This window comes from Pterocles gutturalis, unplaced genomic scaffold (assembly GCF_000699245.1).
Source record: "Pterocles gutturalis isolate BGI_N339 unplaced genomic scaffold, ASM69924v1 scaffold4793, whole genome shotgun sequence".
Classification (NCBI taxonomy): Eukaryota; Metazoa; Chordata; class Aves; order Pterocliformes; family Pteroclidae; genus Pterocles; species Pterocles gutturalis.
Window position 1 is genome coordinate 26,467 of NW_010120259.1, and position 22,511 is coordinate 48,977.

The 22,511-nt window shown below is 34.9% G+C and overlaps 1 protein-coding gene across 2 annotated transcripts in view; it reads left to right on the forward strand.

Annotated features, from left to right (window-relative positions):
• The window catches only part of ATP8A1 (ATPase, aminophospholipid transporter (APLT), class I, type 8A, member 1), a 94,054-nt gene that overhangs the window by 20,005 nt on the left and 51,538 nt on the right, over positions 1-22,511 (forward strand). For both annotated transcript variants that reach the window (XM_010076823.1, XM_010076824.1), the window contains exons 9-18: positions 2,867-2,978; positions 3,169-3,334; positions 5,274-5,401; positions 7,076-7,153; positions 9,605-9,693; positions 11,523-11,567; positions 14,128-14,200; positions 15,224-15,329; positions 16,563-16,645; positions 16,816-16,865. In XM_010076823.1, coding sequence (XP_010075125.1) covers positions 2,867-2,978; positions 3,169-3,334; positions 5,274-5,401; positions 7,076-7,153; positions 9,605-9,693; positions 11,523-11,567; positions 14,128-14,200; positions 15,224-15,329; positions 16,563-16,645; positions 16,816-16,865 — 930 coding nt within the window. The remainder of the gene's footprint in view (positions 1-2,866; positions 2,979-3,168; positions 3,335-5,273; positions 5,402-7,075; positions 7,154-9,604; positions 9,694-11,522; positions 11,568-14,127; positions 14,201-15,223; positions 15,330-16,562; positions 16,646-16,815; positions 16,866-22,511) is intronic.

The following is a 22,511-nucleotide window of genomic DNA, read 5'->3' on the forward strand; positions in this document are numbered from 1 at the left end:
ATGGACTAAAAGAGGCCAAAAAAGTTTTCTTGATATCCTTGGCTTTTGCATGAGTTAATTCTTCTCTCCAAAGTGTGCAGCTCTTTGCTACGCTCATGAATATACAGAAGCATGTCAACTTGGTTTTAGTAAATTAAGACAATTAGCTAGAGAAAGGAGAAAAGTTCTTTAGCCTGGATAACTTTGAAATTATTAGTCAGTGGCTCAGAGAAAAAGAGTGAGCAAGTTAAAAACAAGGGCAGATATTGGTTATTCAGACCTAAAATAAAAGTTTTCCCAAAGAAATTTTTAAGAAAATTTTGGGTGAAAGTGAAGTATGCTTGTTAAGAAAAACATTTCAGTACGTAAGCTTTCAAATATGTCTCAGAAATTAATAGCTCTTAATATAGCCTTTGCAGCCCTGTCAGGAAAGTATACTGAAAGGGTATTTCTCCATTGAGAACATCCCATACTGAATGCAACCCAAATATGTTCCTGAGGACTTATTAGTTATATAGCATACAAGAAGAATCAGATTAATTGGAGCAATTTTGAGAAGGCTGAGGCTGGGAAATAGAGACTTGAGAGCTCTGTCGAGTCATCACACCATCACCTCATTAAGGAGTGGGGTAAGATCACAATGTTGAGGATCAGTAGCATAGCACCTGGCAGATCTGGGCTTTCTGTGCCCCTGGTTGTTTTGCTGTCTGTTTTCATCTCCTTGGTCTGTGCACCCATTCTGCTGGAGACAACTCCCACTGGCTGTGATCCCAATTCTCTTCTGATTGTCTTCTCAATAACAGACCCTTGAGGATGAATTCCTGTCCCAAGCTGGAGAAGGGTATCCATTTGAGAGCCAGTATCCTGATGGAAAAAACATCCTGCAATAGAAAGGACTTCATTTTTCACACTTTTTAAGAAGGGAAAACAAAGAGGAACACCAGGAAGTGGCAGGAAGAGTCTTAGAGCTCACCTAACTCTTCAAGGAGTACAAGAATTAAAGAGTGGAAGGTTTTGACTTCTGCATTCCTAGAGTCTCATGTATTAGTAGAAGGGACAGAAGGACTTCTGGCATTTCAGAGAAGGTCCATAGTCAAAAAGGTTTCCAATTTATCTGTGGGGGACTTGCATATAACCAGAGAAATTTATTTTTCTTTCATCTTCTGTGACATTCATGTTAGTGTTAATAGACTAAAAATATCTAATTATTCTTGGAATGACATGTAATCCATTCTTTAACTGAAATGTCTACGTATTATGCTGATGGATTGTCCAAAAGTCTTAGAATTATTCTGATCAAGGAATGCAAATAAATATAAGTGCAGAAGCAATCTTTGATGGCAACAGGAGTCTTTCTTAATGATTCTTCTGTAATTCAAACCCCAGGAGTTCCTTTCATACTTGAAAGGACATTTATTCTCTTAATTTTGCTATGATATGAACACATCTCAAATACAAGAGCCACACAGTTCAGGTTTAGAAAGCAAGTAAATTTCAGTCTCTTTTATGTTTCAGTTTTCTATTCCAATTACTTCTTTTGATGAAGTGCCTACACTTGGAAATTAATTTCCATGGCAATATCGTTCAACATTTTAGTTGTTGAAACATACTTGGTGGGTAGAATGATTCCTTAAACAGCCAGTATGCTCCATGCTAGCTTCCTAGAAAAGTTACATGGACTAAGTTGTAGTGGGGTGGTGTTTTAGTTGTTTGGTTCTTATGAAAAAGCACTCAAATATTTTTCCAGACTGAATTTTGGTTTTTCTAGTATCTGCAAGAACTGATTCCAAAAACCTGTAATGCCACTGTTAATTTTAGGGCAGGAAGAATGTGTTGCTTCTTCTTTACTTGCAGTCTTTGAATCTTAAAAGCTTGTGTATGAGAGAAGGGAAGGGGACATGACGATCCAGAATAAATTATTACCTGAAGCTTACTTGCTGAGACTGACTCTTTGTTCTTTGCGCTACCAAAAATGTTGCAAATATCGTGGCTTCCTCAGACTCTTTATGGCTGATGTATCAGAGATATAGTTGCTGTCATTAAGCAGTTTATTTGTGATCTTAATAATGTGTTGGGTTTCAAACAACAGTAGAGATAATAGTTTTCAGTGAGAATGCTGAACACTAGAGCACTGTTGACAAGTCTGAACTGCTAGCTGGTATTTATAGAAAGAAAAGTGACAAAATAGTGTATTGTCCCAGGAAAAGAGTAATAATTATCTAAAATTTTCATATTTTAAGAAAAACCTGAGCTACAGTGTATGTATAAAATCAGCTATCTGAGTTTAAGACAGGTAAATGTTTCCAACATCTTTTGAGGTTTAGTCTCTCATTTACTCAGTTCTAAAAGAATAACACAAGTAAATTTACCCGCTTTTGCAATTTAAAGAAGGTGGAGGAAATATTGTTGTGAATTTTAACTAGATAGTCATGTTCATAAAGGTTATTTATTTCACTGGGAGAGTGGATTAAGTTGAGAGTTCATAAAATTATTTCATTTGAAGATTGCTTTGGAGAATCAATTTTGTAAGAATAGTTGAGTTTCTGCATACACTTAGGAAAAAGCTTCATAATTATAAATCACAGGAAAATTAGCCTTTGCTAGTTTCGGTATGCTTGCTTAGTAGTACTATGTCAAAATTAGTAGTCCCTAGTCAAAATCAAGTGTTTAAGCAATATTTTTGCAAACTTAAGTTTTTGGACTTACTTTTAACTGTCAAGTTTTCTCTCTGTCAACAGTCCGAAAAAGCTAACTACAAAAATCAGGTTCCTAGCAAATTTACAATAATCATCTAAATTTTGAGAAATTAGTTTTAACATCTGCTGGTTACATTTATTCATTGACATTAATTGTTGTAGTGCTAAAATATAAAATTCCTTCCTTCTAGTACTGTTCCATTGGGATCTGATCAGATTCTTCTACGAGGAGCTCAATTGAGAAATACTCAGTGGGTTCATGGGATAGTTGTCTATACGGGACATGACACAAAACTTATGCAGGTTGGTCACTTGGATTTTTCGCTGAATTATCTGGTTTGTTACCTTATTATGCCATTACACAGCACAGAAAATGGTGATGTATTTGGGAGAATGTTTAGCAAATGATGCAGTAATATGTAATTTGAAAAACAAGAACTGTGTGTACCTCTTCCGGTATTTAATAGCCACTGTTGTTTTTTGTCTTTTGCAGAATTCAACAAGTCCACCTCTTAAAATGTCTAATGTGGAACGAATTACAAATATTCAGATTTTGATTCTGTTTTGCATTCTTATTGCCATGTCTTTGATCTGCTCTATTGGTTCAGCTATATGGAATCAAAGGCATACTGGAAGAGACTGGTATCTTGATCTAAATTGTAAGATGTAAAACAATATATTAATATTTTAATGTTCAGTTATCTTTCATATTTGGAAAGGAGGATGATTACACTTCATAGGCAGTTATCCATGTTTTCAGAATGTCTTATGGTGGGCCTAGAGCCTTCTTTATTTAGGCAGTAGAACCAGAACTAAGCTTTCTGCTCCTGAAACAGCGGACTCTTGAATACAAAGCTGCTGAATGTAGTAGTCACCAAAGTAGAGACTGTGGGGTGGTTTGGTCAGTTTTACAAGAAAAATCTTAGAATTTTGATTTGAAGGCACTCTCCTAAAGTTTCTGTTGAACAAAACAGTTGTCTGCGTTTATGATTAATTTTTGTTTATTGAGAACCTTGTTTCTCTTCTTTTTGATGCTGAGGAAGAAACTTGTTTTTAAAAAAAAAAAAAAAAGGAAGAAACTTAACTTTTGTATTTCTGTCTTGAGATGGAAAAAAAATTATTAAATTATTACCATAAATGTTGACAATTTCCAGTAATATAAAAGGATGGCATTAGATGATTAGATGTACTTCATCATTTGTTATTTTTCACCTGATTCTTCTTTTCAGTTCATTTTGTCTTTTCTGGGAAATCTAGAAGTTTTCAGAAGATGGTGGTTAGCACAGTAGTTCAGAAGCTTTTTTTTCTTTTTTTTTTTTTTTTGTAAATTCCTGGGAAAAAAACATGAAATAGCAGCCACTGATATTTTGTGTTTTCTTCAAGTGATTATCTTTGTCAGTTTATTTCCTGATGTTCGCCCCACGGTTAAATGAAATTGTGTTCAGTTTTGTAAGGTATACCCGTTAAGGCTACGTTGAGCTTATAGTTGTTACTGTATCAGGTGCTTTTAATATATAAGAGGCAATTTATTCCCCTTTCCCTTTAGTATTTAATTTTTATGTGGTGGTGAAACAGGTTCCCAGCAGAGCCCCTTCTTTCTGAATGTTGTTAGTGTTTAGTTAGAACAATTTATTGCCTGTGGATAATTTAAAAGGTGGTAATATTAAGAAAGAATATCTGAATTTTATTTTATTTACAGGTGGCAATGGGTATCAGGCTTCATTTAATTTCAGTAGTCATTATCAAGAATATCAATGTCATGGTGAATATTAGCTCTCTGGTCTTTTAGACTTCATTTGATGCCAGAATTGGTATTAACAAAAGTATCAAAAACCTGCTCTCTTGGATCTTAGAGTAGCAACCAGCTCCACATTCCATAGGCAGTGGAAACCTGTCTGATGCATGGGTTTTTTGAGAGATCCTTTGAATACAGACAGGCAGGCTACATCTTTTACCCTTTCACTGTACTGGAGAGCAGACTGCTATTTTCCATTTGCATGCTCTCTGAGGTGCTGCTACTAGAGTTGTCTAAAACTTTAAAAGGAAAAAGTGTTATAAAACTGCTTGTTACATACTTTAATAGTGACATTTCCAGCTCTTTTAGAACTTTCATAAAACTCATTTCATCTCTTCGTGTGGTGTGAATTTACCTTTTTCATAGTATTTTGCTGAGCTGGGGGAGGGGGAATAGGAAAGTATGAGGGTAGACAGGGGACAAAATTCGTTCCACTCCACATTTCCCCCTTTAAAAATATAAAACTCTAAAATTTAGAGTTTAGAATTCGGTTGCTATATATAATATTCTCAGGTTATGGTCTTTAAAATGTAGGAAAAGAGGGAATGGCTGGTGAGTTTGTTCTTGAGAAATTGGAGAAGATGGCAAAGATGTCAAAATTTGACCTCCACTTTATAACAGATCCTTAACTGTTATGAAGGTCATATTTATAGGCAAGTGATATTGTAATTAATTCTCAAGTTTCTTCTAAGGCCCAGAACATTTTAAAAATCAGCAGTTAATGCAATACTCTGAATACACTGTATATATATACTTTTAAGTATGATCTTAATAGTTTTTTTATTTGATTTGTTTTTTGGCAGATGGTGGAGCAAGTAACTTTGGATTGAATTTCTTGACTTTTATCATTCTCTTCAATAATCTTATTCCAATCAGTTTGTTGGTTACACTTGAAGTTGTTAAATTTATCCAGGCATATTTCATAAATTGGGTAAATATTATTTTTACAATATGCATTGACTTTTAAGATAAGTAGTTTACAAGTAAGTGAAATGATTGATTGCTTATCTATGTGCACATTTTTTCAGTCTTTTTTCTTAAGCTGAATACTTAAGTATACTGTTTGTTTATTTATTATTACTGGAATCTGAGAAGGTAATAATAAATGGTTTTATTTAGTGTTTTTATGCCTGCACCAAATTGCTTTTTTCAAACATGTCTTTATGTGCTATGTACTTTCTCATTATTAATATCCAGGTACCAATTTCATCCAGAATGATCAGAAGAAAGTGTTTTGCAGTCCAGTGGAGTTTTGTCCAGTTTCATTTCTTCTTTCTAAGCGTAGCCCATGTTTTGGTTTTTTTCAGTATTTTGCTGATTTTCCCACCACCACCAGTTTAATGGGGGTTTTTTTGTATGAAGCCCCTATCTGTTAGTATTATCTCTTACAAAATGTACAAAGATCATTTTGGCATCCTTTAATTTTTTTTCTTAATTAATTAATGGGGAAAAGAAGGGTTTACTCTGTTTGGGGTGGGGGTGAGGTATTGTCCATAAAGCCATGTAAGTGATTTTAATAGCATGCCTTCAATTTTTCCATTTTTCCCAAAGGTAAATTAATCATACCATTATAAACTTTTAATCTGATTTGTTGATCAAATGTGTGGAATAGATTAATGTGTGTGAGACGCGATGGCATGCAGATAGAGATAAATGGGTATGTGGAATAGCAGGTGAAGTGTAGGCTTTATTTTAAAAGTTAAATCTTTTTGTGAGCAGTTCAATGGTTTTCATTTCTTCATTTCTTTTGTGCTATAGAGCAAATTGTTGGCAAATAAGAGAATGCAATGAAATTCTTCCTTTTTGTTCTGTGTTCTAAAATAAATATTCAACAAGGACTCTCCTGTTTTAAATGTGTAGATTGGCAGCTGTTTGTACAACAAATACAAAAGATGGTTTTAACTTCTGTTCCTCCCCCATTTCACACCATGAGGGATTAGCTGTCTTTAATTTATCTTATTCTGGGGCTCTGGACATTTAAATCTTAAACTATATCTTATGTGTGTGCATATCATGTTGGGATAGAGAAGTTGGTCATCTGTGATCTGTTGCACTACATTGCCATACTTTACAATGTTTTAATCTTTTACTGTATTTAAAAATAAACTGATTTTTTTAACAAGTAAAAAAAAAACCACTTACAATGTACCCTACATGTATTGTGTGCTCTTAAATTTATCTTCATGTGTTTATCTCAAGGTATATTTATCTTGCTATTTAGAAATGACTGGTTGTGCATACAATATAAATAGATAAGACTGACTTTAAGTCTTAAAATGTAGTATTTCTGCTTGTTGCTAAATCTATTTTAGATGCATGGGTATAACAGTTTCGATAATACAGAGCACTGGAAATAATTGGGAGTAAAATCTTAAAGAATCATATAGATTTTTGTTTTAAGGAGGAAGTTAATTTCTTCTGGGTACTCTTGGAAGTGATCTGATTGTGTCTGTGGCTTCCCATGTTGAAATAATCACAAGTAGATAACCTGTACTCATGTTCAATCTGCTCTTCTACACTTATGTTTTCTATTTTATGTACTAGATTTTGTAATACATTATGGAAGACTCATTTTTAAATATAGATACTTCTTTTTTATCTGTAGGACATAGACATGCACTATGATCCTACAGACACTGCTGCGATGGCTCGTACTTCCAATCTCAATGAAGAACTTGGACAGGTAGAAAAAGTCACTGGTTCCGACTTGGTGTATTGAAATGATTCGTGTGGTTTTACAATCTAAATTATTAAAATAAAGTGAGGATTTATTTAAAAAAAGCTTATATTCTTGCCTTAGTCTTCACTTATTTCTGTCCTCTTCGTTTTGTTAGATATTTTTTAAATATGTGGGAGTCAAATTTTTGAAACCAGTGTTACATGAACATTACTGTTTTATGTATCAATGTGCATGTGGTAATCAAAGAATGTTGAAGTGTGTGATTAAAGTTACAAAATCAGAGGAATTCTGAGCATTAAAGCTGTGGCACAAAAATTCAATCTCTGTATATGCACTATGACAGTGTGCATGTTCAGTATGTCATTTTTTCCCCACGCTCTTGCCTTCTTCAGAAGAGACAGTGGGTATGCTCTAGGACTCAATCATGGTTCCCTCCTTTTTTGCCACTGAAGATTGGAAGTGGTGAATAGAATGAGGCCTCATGGCTGAATTAAGCCCTGGACATTTGGGCTTAATTCTTCATTTTGCTTTAGAGTTCTCTTTTAATACTATTAAATCAGTTAGGCTTTTCACAAGAGATCACTCATTATATATTGCTCAATTTATGGAAGTCTGACTTTGTAGAAGCGTATATGGGACACAGGGTGTGCTTCCAGCAGCACTACACTTTGTATTTGCTGTTTCAGCCAATTGTATATGCAATCTTGCTTTAAAAATGTGCTGAATGTTATGCTTTCTGTTATACTGATTAGTAAATTGATTCTATGGAAAAAAAAATCTATGCTCATTTAATTGAACTGTATTATATGCACAAGTATACATATTCTTGCATTTTCTAATCTAGAAGTTTTCAGAACTAATTCTTTAGTTTATTGCATGGGACTGTAAAAGTTGGTTTTAGCTTACCAAGACCAATAAATAATAGCATAATTTTAGCCATGTTAACAAACGAGTCTTGGGGACTAATACTTAAGAGATCTGCCTTTTGGGAAAATAGTGGTTGCAGGTTAACATGTTCTAACATTGGTTTACACAGAGGAGGAGAGGGCCTTTGCATACTGGGTTTATTAAGTATGTGCAGATAAGCAGAAAATTTTATTCTCTTCCTGGCCTTAAAGGGGAGTACAATCTCCTTAGTCTTCAGTGAGGAAGAGACTCTGAATCTTGGCTTTCCTTCTGTCTCATTTTACACAATGCTTTTTCACTCTCTGCTGTTAGTTATTCACATTCCCAGACACGTTCACTCTTTTTGACTTCCAACAGTTCTTGCCTTCATTTCTTAAGTTTCTCATCAAAGTCTCCTTCACTACCAAGATCTGGTCAGATTTCTTGGGCTCTCCACTTTCACTTTTTTGACAGATTCTTAATTTGAGGCGATTTTTAAGGAGACAGAAGGACTCTCTGCTAACAAAAAGGGCAAGTCTCTTCTCTGAAGTACACAAGGGCAGCACATGGAGAAGATTTCCCCCGAGAGATCTTTGGGTTTTAAGAAAGGCAAAACTTTGGTGTTGGGGAAAAAATTTTGAGTTTTCTTAGCTGTGATTCCTGCTTTCCGATTCTGTCCACACACAAAAAAAAAAAATAATACAGTTTGAGGTGGCATGGAAGATTTCTTCTAACTGCTGATTTGGCTAAGTCATAATCCCTCAGAAACAGAATCTTTAAGTAGGAGATGCTGAGTAAATTTTACTAATACATAGTCTTATTAGCTCCACGTATAATGGAATTATTTCCTAATTAAGAATACTGTGATTTTTTTTTAATAAGAAATAAATTTTAATGACTTGAAGTTTACTTTTGACTAGTAAAGCCTTTGTTTCATCACAGACCATTTCATTTCTTTACATATTAACTATTTTCTTCAGATTAAGTTTGAACTAAATTTAAATATATCACAGATACACGTATTTCAGCTTAAATTTTTAAAATACTGCAGTAGTTTCTGGAGAGGAAGGGTTTATGATTTTAGGGAAATAGGAGACCTGGAATAGGTAGAAAGGAACATATTTCTTCTTTTCCTGCAGCTTTGCATTTCTGAGTTGTTGGTTTTTTTACTAGTGTTGGTTTAAGAAAATATTTCTATGTCATAAAGAGATGTTTAGAAATGTACATAAATACCTTTCTTTTACTGTGTTGCTTTCTGTCAGAAATGGAATATTTTACTAACAAAGTCATTGGTCTTCACTAGTTTCTTGCATTTCAACAATACGTAGAATGAGTAATAGTTAACTATACGACGGAAGCTTAAGCTTTCTGACATCTCAGTTAAATGCTTTTTTAGAAATGGGTATCAAGCCTGTGTATCTGCCATGTTTATGTATTGTATTTTTTTTCCTATAAACTATGAAGACTGCAGAACTGGTAAAAATATTTGGTGTGTTGATAGTCATGAATTGTACTAGGTATATAAACAACTGTTGATTGTTAATCTAAAATTAATTTTATCTCATTCAGGTCAAATATATATTTTCTGACAAAACGGGTACCCTGACATGCAATGTCATGCAATTTAAGAAGTGTACTGTAGCAGGAGTTGCCTATGGGTAGGTATTTTTATATATACACTTTTCTTAATCTGTCAACCTTTCTTTTCTCTGCCTGTGCATATGTACCTATGCATTAATTCTACAGTTAAAATGAACTTATACCTGGCAATATATACAACTCGGAGTCAAGTTTGTTTGTGACTATGAAATATTACTTACAAGAGATATCATCACTTCAGTCATGACATCTCTTTTTGCAAAGAGAAACAAGAATGAAGTTTAGATACCAAAGGCTTACAGCTGTAACACATTCAGTATCCATGTTTTTTCTATCTATTGCTCAGTCTGTTTAATGTTGTTATTTAAAAAAAAAAAAGTCTTCCCTCATACTTGCAAAAACCTGTGTCATCCATTTGTCATATTTTGTGTAGGAACATGCTCTTGCACTACATAATATGCAGAATGAACAAGAATTTGAAGTGGCTTTTATGAATACTGTTATAGTGGAATAACTCCAAATATCAATGTTGTTATTAAGAAATCTCTCCAAATGCAAACAAAGCATTTTACTATTCCTTTGTCAGCAGTTGCAGCCAACTCCTTCAACAGAGTTTGTAGAAGCTTCAAACTTCTAAGGCTGTTTACTTGAAAAAAATTTATTAGAGCAATAAATAGAGCAGAAGCACTTAAATTGTAAATTCCAGTGTGTCTTACCAGTATGTGAGATGCTGGACCTGGGCCAATCTTGGAGCATTCAGTAGCAGATAATTAGACACCTCTAGAACTGGGCAGCAATCAGGCAGAGGTTATGAAATTAAGTGTTGGGGCTTGTGCTAAAGATGATGATTTGGTGCTTGTGGCTTTATCATTTGGATCCCTTTGAAAATCCTAATTTTCAGGAATCTAATCTAGGCTTTCTGTTTTGAAAAAACTTAGATCCTTAATGCATTAACCATACTGATGATTTTTTTAATTAACAGTTGTAATAAAATACAGTTCGAATCCTGATATTTCAAAGATGTATATAAATGTGTGTGTGTGTGTGTGTGTGTATATATATATATATATAGGGCTCAATGTTGTTACAGGACAAATTCTGAAATTTCTCCTTTATGAAGCCTTGTTAATGTATATTTAGAAGAAATTACCTGATTTTTTCCTTGCTGTGGTTTCCTGCTCCCATCCACCCCATTTTGAAAATACATAGACCAGTTTTCAGATTAACATCACTGTTTAGAAAGCAAAGTTTCTTTTTACAGTGAATAGCCATTACAGCATCTCTCATAGCTACTCAGAGAACAGAGTCACTCTGTCTTTCTGTAGTGGTGCAAATAAGAAGTTGGGAACACAGAAAAGGGTAAAAGTGAAGGTTCCATCTCACATGCTGCTTCTTTTTAAGTGTTATAAATTGTCGTATATTCAAAACTGTGTCATAACACGGCAGAGTCCTTCATGTGCTATGGCTAGCTTGGTTCATCAGCATCTTGTGAACTCAGCCAGACAAACTGCATTAGCATGGTGTCTGATAATTTAAAAACTACCTTTTGTTTAATGAGAAACTGTAACAATGTATATGTACTGAAATATAAAGCAAGATTTGCAAAGAGGGCAAATGCCTTTATATCTGCTGGTATAAGTTAGTAAGTAGACAAGCTTTCAATTGAAAAAAAAAATAATTTATAGTTTATGAAGCCTCAAGGGAAATGTGATATTTTTGCAGTATTTTATTGTTATCTAGGTACTAGCAAAATACTTGGTTAAGTACCTTTAAAACTTTTTTAGTAATTTAATTTCATTAACTACTTGTTTATACATGATCCATTTTTTTAGCCTTTTTGATTCTTTTTCCTGTCCCTGTTTCTGTTCTTATCTTGCTTCTTATGCAGCCATTGCCCTGAGCCTGAGGATTTTAGTGTTCCTTCAGATGATTGGTAAGCTCTAAAAATCATTTAGAATGTGGTGTTTGTTGAAGATTCAATCTTAAAACCAGTGAGCAAGATTTTTAGAAACAGAGCTAGATGTGATTGTTTTAACTTCAAATTGATGCAGACTGACAGAATCTTACACAAATGTCTGCCATCAGAATTCTACAGTTAGATTGTGGACTCTGGTATAGAACTGCTAATAGGGTCACTTAGGTATAGTACAGTTATTCTACTAATAATCCTGTACCATTCAGAATTGCTTATTTGTGAGAAAGTTTTGTCATTTTGTCACTTATTTGTGAGATAGTTGGTATTATGGTAGCTTTGATCACACTTTTCTACTGTTACATAATAATAGGTTAGTAATAACCTCTAACATGTTTGAAAAAAAAAAAAAGTCCATATTTGAGAGTGAAAATATGTAATAAGTTATTGTTAATATTTTACTTTCTACAGATAGTGTAATATTCTATTTAATATTGTAAAACTACCTAGTTCTTCATTGAAACTGACATTAGAGCACTCAAATACACTTGGGGCCAACATTAATGTCATAATGGGTACCTCAGGAAAGACTTAAGTCCTGGCTTTCTTTCTGCTGCCATCTGCATGATGCCTTGTACTTCTTCATCATATTTGCAGTATTGTTCAAAATAAGGTCAGATAGATCAGGGGAAAAAACGTAATTTAAATTATCATGGTTGTATTTGTTGAAAGTCACAGTAAGATACGTCACACAAAGCTGTAATGTGTTGTCACCTTTAAGAAGTATCAAGGAAAAAAGTTTGCTTTGCTAGATTAGAATTGATAATTCTTTATTTAGATTAAAACTGAAAAATCCCGACATACACCTGCATACCCCAAAATTTTACCTGACCTGAATATCCTCATTTGATGTAGCAGCAAGGTGTTTCTTACAAAGATGTACAAGTGTGATTAGCTGTGCACAAGTGAGTGGTTTCATTAAAATAATGCAATGCTTACATTAAATTTAGCATGCTTGCTTGTAAGGTATTTATGAAATAAGACTGGTTTTGACTAATACACATCAAAATCTGTATAAGCACATCTGAAATTATTAATAAACTTATGCCTGATGAACAGTAGTTGAAAAAAAGAAAGTACTTTTTATAAGTGATGAACATCTTGTAAATACTTGATACTTAAGAAAATGTTTTGTGTGTAAATCTGTTGTAATGATTAGAATCTGTTTATTACAGTAGCATTTCGAGTCCTAAAATGACTAATGTACTGAATTCCGAATCTTTTAAGTCTTTTTTTAATTAGAGAGATTTGTTTTCCAGTTTGACAGAACATATACATGCAAATATTTTTCCTTTTTTTAGCACTGGAATCTGGAAAATATCTTGAAGTCCTTCTGTTAGAAAGCTTTAAGTAAACAGAGCCTAACCCTTAGACTCTAAACGAATTTAATTTATCTGAAGTTGTTAACGTTTGGCACTTCAAGATCTGTTTGCTTTGCATTTAAAAAAAAGTCTTGGTGAATGAAGACACTTCAGATTTTTCACTTTAATAATAGGTTTTTAGAAGAAGTCCTTGAGTGGCTGTGTAGAGGAGGTACTGCCATTTTATGTTCCTTCACAGGTAGTGCAGGACTAAAACAGCTCACTTTTGGTTTTCATAGAGAATCTTTAGACTGCCATAGATGTATATGGCTTATCCTTCAGTTTAAATCACTGAATGTGCTCCCTCTCTTCTGTGATTATGTGAGCCAAGGCAAGATCCAAAGTACATGAAAAAAGAATACTTTCCTCCAACTAGGTTTACTTCAGGACTGCTTTGTTTCACTGAGATACAAACTCAACTGGATTGTCTTAATACTCATTCAGCTGCAGTGACAAGTCTGTGTAGAAATATCTACATTTTTGAGCTCTCAGCTTCAATCAGAAGATTTGTGCAATTTGAGAGATGTTAGTTCTGGAGAAATAAAGTCATATACTATCTCCACCTTGCATCTCTTCAGTCCCTTCCTGCTTCACTTGTTGCTGTGTCTTCTTTATCCATCAGTTTATTGGGTTCCTTTTTGATCTTGAGTAATAGAAAACAAACCCTCTCCTAGAAGACTTCCCTGAGTCTGAGCTCAGTTTGGTTACCCTTTTTACATACTGGACTTTCTTTTCTGCAAACCTATTCTTTTCGAAACCTATTCCAAAACTGCTAGTTTCTGGAAGAAATATGATCTCTTCAGCCCATATCTTGTTCTGAGTCCCTTCAATAATCTCGTTCTAGAGATCAGAAGACAAGAAGCTACAGTCTTACATTATAGATTTATTTTTACTTCATCCTGCATTACCTGAAGTAAGGAGAGAAACTTCCCTGGATTTAAGTGTGTTTATATAAATCAAGGTTTCTTAAAATTAGATAAACTTCAGGGATACGAAACAAGTACCTCTTTGCTACTTTTTCTCACCGTATGTGATTGCAGCATTTATTGTAACAGCTGCAAACCAAAATTTGTGTTTGACCTTAGCACAGTAGTGTGGATGATTCATATATGACTTAAGAATATGCTAATGATGATCTCTTTTCTGCTAATTATTTCTAGGCAGGGCTCACAAAATGGAGAAGAAAAAACATTTAGTGACTCATCATTGCTGGAGAATCTTCAAAGCAATCATGTAAGTCATATAGAAACAATTAGCATTGTTTTGTGAAATTAAAGCATTGCTTTCAGTAAGTCAAAAGGTGATATCTTTTGAATGAAAAGAAATATATTACGTATTTACACAAATCCAGCATGCCCTCATGAATGCTTTTATAATTGTTTGTTGCTGATACGTGATAATTAGATCCAGCCCTTTTTTTTCCCCTTTTTTTTTTTATGGCGTGATTAAGATGTTATGAGTCTGAAATACAATAGTTTTATGTTGTTCATACTGTGGCTGTTTTAACATTAGTGATGCTGATCATATGATATTATTACATCTTTCAAAGTTTTGAGGATCAGTCAAGTTAACTCCCATTCTGACGTGACTTAGTGTTTCTGTCCCCAGGCTTAGACAAGAGTCAGGAATCAACCACTTACATTGTTTTTGTGTACATGAGGTTAGATCATCACTTCACATGATGAAATGAAACAGGTGTTCTAGAGGCTGGTATTTGCCCCAAAGAGACAATAAATTTCACAGAAAGTTAATAGCTTAGTTTACAATTTGACTAAGAAACAGTAACATCATTACCACTTTCTGTTTGTCATTTGTACAAGTGATGTTTTTTCCTAGTCATAACCAAGAAAACCTATCTTAAATAGTGTTTGTTCTCTCTTTCCTTAAAGTCTGTGTTCCTGGGAGAATAATTTCAGGGTGACTGGCAGACCCTGTCTTACAAATGGGGCAGTCTTAAATGCTAGACACCAAAGTGCAACTCTGAAGCACGTCATAACATTTGATTGTTATGATAGCAAATGCCACTAAATTCTATCTAATAGCCTGTATCAAAGTACAACAGGGAGAAGTTATTCTGCATGCTGAAATTGGTGTACCAATAACATCTGTGTGTTCAACTGTTGATAGTATTTAAAGAAGAGAAGAAAAATCTTTCATTTAATTTTTCTTGTCCATTGTTGGTCCATATCTATTTTTACATTTCAGTTAGTTATTGTTTAAGTGATTAATCGCATTCTGACATCTTTTTTTTTTTAGCCAACTGCACCTATAATATGTGAGTTTTTGACAATGATGGCAGTGTGTCATACAGCAGTTCCAGAAAGAGAAGGTGATAAAATTATATATCAAGCAGCATCTCCAGGTGAGACTCAGTAATTGAATGAATGTATAGTAAAGTTATCTATAAACTCAACACACAAATTTTGTGCAAAGTTTATTGTTTTTGAAGTGTCTTCCAAAATTAAAAAAGAAAATATATCCCTCAGAAAAATAATTGGTGTCAGTTAAAATCAGTTTTGTCAAAAGGAGATTTAGACTTTTCTAATTTGGTTTAGAAAATACATATGGATGTCATGTGGATTATGTAAGGGCAAAGGATGATTAACCATACAGTACTTCAAAGATGTTGTCAGTTTGCTGGGAAGTCTGAAGGAACTGCTCAAATGCAAATAGAAATCAAAACAAGAGACAAAATTGCTTATGAGCCTCTTCTGTACTTGATAACCATGGTATTGATTTAGAACAAATACTATGTTTGTAATCAAAAATGAAAAAGAAATGTTTTTAAAATGACAAAAGCTGTGGTAAGTTCTACTAGATAGAGAAGAAGATTGTAGAGCAAAAGATCTCATTCAGGCTTACTGTGGTTCATAGACAATTTCTTAATTAAGGAGATGATGAAGCAAGGCAAAATGATTAAAATATGCTCAGCTCTGCTGAGCTAATGCATTATAACAAGTTATGATGGGAGAAATGTCATGATGTGCAGAAAGTCTCCAGCCTTCTTCTTCCCTGTCTGCCCCAGCTCCTAGGTGGCTATCTCTGTAAATTCTGTCCGACAATTGGAAGGCAGGGGCAGAGGTAGGGCCATAAATAAAGCTAACTGTGCCGTGGCAATATTTTATTGGGCATTGCAAGCAAATTTCATTCTGACATAGTGAGACATTTGGAGAGACCTGATGCCTATGGGAGACTGGATTGCTGCTTGAAATGTTTCCTGAATGTAGACATTGAAGTTATCTATTATTTACAGGAATGACTTAGCACTCTTTTCTTTTTGTATGAGTTCTGTTTTAGAAGAAATATACCTTGTCCAGTGCCATACTGAGCACGGCGCTTGCCTAGGTGCTTTGAAGAGGATGTTCTTGTTACTGAGCTGAGAGGCATGTTCCTTTGGGGGCTTATTTTATCTTACTGTAAACTAGTTTCATCAGTTTTAACAGGAGAGACAGAGTTCTTTCCAGCACCACATCTAATCTTAAAAATCTATTAAGGAAAAAGGAAGTCAAAAGTAGAAAAGCTGGGTCTGTTAAATCATGGGGTAAACTTGCAGTTTTCTGGTACATCTGCAAAATAACTAATTAACTTTTTGCAGATGAAGGAGCATTGGTCAGAGCAGCCAGGCATCTTCATTTTGTGTTCACTGGAAGGACACCTGACTCAGTAATCATAGAGTCTGTAAGTACATTGGAGTAACATTATAATTTGCTGTATTTACTCTTGCTGTGATAAATAATTTCTGAATAACTGCATCATCATATGTATCTGTTGAAAGGTTGTTTGGGTGGTTTTGGTTATTTTACTTGAGGTTTTTTTGCATTAATTCACCTTTTTTTTTAATTCTTCAGTTGGGACAGGAAGAGAGATATGAACTGCTAAACGTCCTGGAATTTACAAGGTAAACAGCATGTTGTACACTTGCTGTCTTTTTGTGAAAATACTTTATGAATTTCTCTTATAGATAAAAATGTTTGCATTTTTTAATAGTTGTACAGGTAAAGTATGCAGGTTATGTGGCTTTTATCTCTGTAATATGTGATCATACTATAGGCAAAGCAGTGTCCGTGACTAAGATCACACTTCTGGTTTTATTGTAAAACATTTTCAGAGGCATGTATTTTTTCCTGTTGTCTTCTTTTTGGATTAATATTTTTCACTTTTGCACAAAGTTTGGAAACAACCTTGGTCTGCAGACTTAAAAGAATGATGTGAAAAGACAGTATAGGAAAGTACTTGAACTTTTAAATGTATTTCTGAAAGCCCTGGCACTATGTGATTTATTAAAAATTTGATATTTGGGGGTGGGGGAGGGAAGATTCCAATAAGTGTTATACATAATTTGTGTTTGCCTTGACTGATAGAATGAAATTTTGCATTTGACCTTAAATATACTTGCAAAATTATGACTTGTTTAAATACTCTAGACTGGAACCCATCCTCTTCTGAGCAGCATCGCTAGAGCATTGGCCAGTTAGTTTTCTTGGAAGCTGAGTTTATCACATGCTTTGCTTTCAGTAAAAATTTTCTGTCAAAGCTGTTGGAATTATAAAGGTACCCGTAAGAAATCTGGATGCAGTTTCACTTGTTGCATAAATCTGTTTAAATTGTATCCATGTATGCTGTCTCTGTTCTGAGTATTCGTGTAGGTCCATTGCTTACTTTGGCACAGGATGGGGAAGGGATTTGTATGTAGAGGAAGCTCTTTTTTTTTTTTCTTAGAATGATTACTTGTATTTGTGCCTGTGGAAAGTGATCATTGTTTTCCTTCCTGTCATATTATTATGTTTCCCTTGAGCTTAGCTAAAGAAGCAAAAAGATCAAAAAATAAAAATCTGGGGCAATACTGGAGAGACAGGCTGAAAATGTATAGGTTGGATGAAATTAGAGAAGTAGTTGCCTGTAGCTATAGCAATAATAATGTGAAACATAAGGAAGGATCACCACAGTGAAAAAAAAAATGCGACAAAGTTTTATATTTTTGAATGTCTCTTAATGACTGCTTGCAATTAATCTTGTTATTATATATTGTAGAGGACATACTTTAAATTTTTCAGATTTATGCCATGGTTTCTTTTTTCTGTAGGCATTTCTTCCACTTCCTGTTATGGAAGGTTAGCAAGTATGTAGCACAACGTGCATTGCTATTAGTTTGACATCTGGGAAAGTTTATACTGCATTCATGGAGTAGCAGTGAAGGATTCTTACTTTTTTCTGGTTTTGTTCTTTGATTTCATAGATCTTTTTAAACTTCTGTGTGAATCTAAAACTGTAATTTAAACAGTAACACTTCATGGAGAAGGGAGAATTGCTTTAAAATCTTAACCTTTGGAGGATTAAGTTTTTTGGTGTTTACCAAACACCCATCTTTATGAAGCATTTGGGGTTTATAGCTCTTTTTGTTCTTATTCTGTAATATTTGCCTTTTCTTGGTAGTGACTTGTTGGAAGCACTAGAGGTCACCCTTGCTCCACAGCAGGAGAAATTTTGGCTACAAAACGTTAACACCATTTGTATGCATAGGACCATGTACCTTGAGAGAAGTAATCTATAGCAATTAAATTATTGAGTTAAGAGTTTCCAGGTGTTCAGAGTTTTTCTCAGAAAAAATGAAAACCAATTCCTTGCCACCTTCCAGTACAAGCTAGGTAAGACTCCTGTACAAGTAGAGTCCAGCAGTGTCAACATCAGATAGGATGGTCTTTGGGAGAAGGATGTTACAGAAGTAAGACTTGTAGGAATGCTTGGTAGAGTTGCCTTTTATGGTATTCTCTTTTTACAGTGATCATAGCTGTGCCTGTGAAAAAACAAGTAGTAGATTTATACAATATGCTAATTATACTTTGTTCATAGCAAGGAAGTAGTTCTCAGTCTAACTGGCAGCTGAGCATACTGAAAGCAATCCTTAAACAGCTGACAGTTAAAATGCTAAAATGTAGCACTAATCTCTGTGGTTCAAACAGTGTCTTGATAACTTGTGTAGAGTGTAGGTTGCCTCCAGTAGATACTCTGCTCAGATGTCAGGACTGCTGTGGTACCTTAAGCTCAAGAAGTGAAGAGCTGTTCAGACCCTCTGCTGCTTAGGGCTCCCCATACTGTCAGGAAAGGAATTGTGTGGTGTTCTTGCCCATTCTTGTATTCTGTCACCTGGAACTGTAACAAATAGAAAAACCGCAGCTGTCTCTTGGCGGTCAAAACCAACACCTAGGTTACGTATCTATGGGGCAGGGGGAAGCAAGGCACTATGACAGTTAGGGATCCAGAAGTAAAGGATGTCTTCTGCATACTGTCTTCCCTGTGCCGACTGCGTGCACTGACTTTTCACCTGGGCCAGTTGCAAAGATGAGCATGATTTTGATCACATGATTCCTTGTTTCAGTAAGCATGAGTGATGTCTGCTGACAGTGCACAAATTGCACATCAGTCCTTACATCAACGTGTCATTACTAGCAGCGCCACTGAATGAAGTTTTGACTTGTATCTGGTTGTTTTGTTAGAGGAATGAATTTAATTTTTAGCACCAGAATTAATTTCACAGGCAAGTATTGAGTATAGATGTAGTAATAATATCTCAATACCTGGAGTATGTACCATCTATTGATTTAATGACCTATTTCCATTTGCATCCCTGGGACATATCTCCACAGTCTAGCAGAAACAGTCTGTGATAGTTACAGAAAAAAGCTTCTTGTCTAAAAACGAAATATTTTTTATTTAGAATGCCAGTGTATTTACCTGAAATACAGCAATAGCTTGACTAGTCCCATCTGTTCAGTTTTATGAATAATCCATGTTGCCTTGAGTGTTGTACTAGACAGACAGAAGGACACCTTTAGAGCGTTTGAGACCTTATCTCCTCTCCATCATTCAAAGAGGTCCAGAATATATTGGTCCTTTTTGTGACTGAAGACTGATACTTCTAAATGTAGAAGAAGGAGTGGCTGACAGAGGAGGTATCAAAAGCTCTGTAGTAGTGTTTTTCTGTGGTTGTGTGCCTACACTTTGCAGAAATTTTCATCTTAAACCTGAGACAGACTTTAAAGTAACAGGGGGCCCATCAAGAGCTATTTCTGCATTCCCAGATTCTGGAAGTGGCAAATCTTGTATTTCCATCCCCTTAAGATACTTCTGTCCATCTGTAATCCCATGGCAACTCCATGGGAATTACCTGCTATTCTGCTTCCTTGTCGCAACTCGAAGGGTTACCCAGCCTGTGGGTGTACAGAGATCATCACAGTGGGTTTGTAGAATTCCATAGCATGCAAGGACACAGAGGCTTTATTTTCTAAATTTCTGTATTACTGATTGCTACAAATTACTAGTAGAAAACCAAGTATACTCATAAGTAATAAATAAAGTACATTTATATTTTAGTAGTGGCAGCAATCCATAATAGCAGCAAGTGTATATTTCCATATATTATAAGTTGCTACTAAATTATCACTAGTGAAGAAATACACTTCACATCAGTTACTTGTATGTGCATACACACACACACACACACATATATTATTCAAAATAATATGGGTACAATGCTCACCAAACTGCTTCTAGGAGCGGGGCCTCAAAGTGGATGACAGACCAAGTTTCACTTCGAAGAGTGAGAGTCTGGACTAATCCAGGTGTTCCTGGTGACGGTTTAATAACTTGTCTAGGAGACGTCAAAGAAAAATTCATGCAGGGGGAGTTCTCAGAGAGAGAGGCTCCATTTTGGGTAAAGGCGAGTCATTTTTATATGGCTGAGACATAAGGAGGCATAGGACATCACCACCTGGAGCAGTCAATAGCTGCTGCCGATTCCTATTTTTCACCTGAGACAGGCAATAGGTGATGGTGTTTTCTTTTCTCTCAGACCAATTTTTATTTTTCCAGACTGTTTTCCTGATTTTTCAGCTAGAACAATCAATAGCAGTTGACAATTCAAAATTTCTTAGGATGTTTTCTCCCTTTTCCAGAGCTTTTCACCTTTCCAGACAGTAAGTTGCAGTTAGAGTTTCTAGGTACCTAGCTATACTTCAGAGATTCTGGCTGTGCTTCTCAAGGATGTTTCTGGTCCCCAGGCCTAGTTCCCAGACTAGCAATTCCCAGGCTGGCAGGCATTTTCTCTGGCAGTATTTCAGTAAACATCTTCTGTTCAATTTTTTTTCCCCTTATAACCAGGTTGCCTTTATGGATGCTCACGTAACTCCCACGGTGAAGAAACCAAAACAGAAAAATTGTTTCACACTGACAGTTATTTGTAGAAGTGCAATTTTGTGGGGTTTTTTGTGTTTCATCAAGCAAAGGAAACAAAACTGTCACTGTAATGAAAGGACTCATAAAAAGTTAGAACTCCTTGATAGTAAGTCCTACTCATTAGCCTTATGCAGTTTTACTAAAACAGTGTTTATCAGTCAAGATTTAATATCTGTCTTCATAGCTAAAGGAAAACATTGGTTATTCTCTGAGCATCTTCAGTAGATTTATACACAGCTGTAGGCAGAAATTCAGGATCGCAATCTTCTGGTATGGCAAGACAAGTACAAAACTGAGTTTTTACCTGTCAAGGGCATACATGGGGCATATCAAATTTTTCTTTATACAAACTGTATATATACTGTAATTCCTCCACAGTTCCTTAACTGAACATTCAGGCAAGGGTAATGAATTTAAGTAGCAGTAGGCTAGATAATCTTGCCAGGAATCAAAATGGATCTGAGACTTGCTTTTATTTTAGGCAGCTTAACTGCAGTTTGGATGATCTGAATTTCTCCACTGTGGCCTAAGCAGATCCCCAACTGGAACTGGGTTTTTGGAATTGTGCTTATCTGAGTTTTTTTGGATTAGAGATGAAATGGAGAAAGAGTTGCGGCAGTTGATGCCTTTTTATGCTCTCTTGTGCAATATTAATGGTAGAAATGTAATTTAATATTACTGTTTAGGTGTCTGTACTTGAAGCAAAGTGCATGCACAGGTGGAATAGGAAAATATTTTCTTGAAGATACTATTCAGTCAGTTGCTTCACCAGTAGTTATAAAATTCTTTCCTCCACCTACATTCCACTTACAGGATGTTTTCCTGTGCAGTCTGAACTTCAGGAACCATTCATACAGTAATGCTACTTTGTCTATAAATGGGATCGTGTTCCAACAGGAACCAAAATTGTAAAAGGACCATTTACTTCCAACTGTTTTGTGTATTTTACTGTGAAGTGTATGAGAAACATGTTTTATTCCCTGAATAGTTTCAGTGGATTTATTTTAAAAGTTGAAGTTTGAAAGAATTGCAGTATAAATACACATTTTGACTGGATGTGATATTGAATCTAAAGTATGCTTTTTGAAGGACCTCAAAGGGCAGATAGAAAGCAGAGTGTGACAGTCTTCTCCATGCTTTTCTCCAATTCCTAACTCAGTCATGAGGACAAAAAAGAAAAAATACAGAGATTTCATTAACAATTGAGAGTCAGAGAGTAGTTAAAATGAGGCAAGCCTCCTTCCAAATCTTAGCATACTTAAAATTCTGCTTGAAGAATTAAACTCTGGGATGACAGTAATAGGCTTGCAGC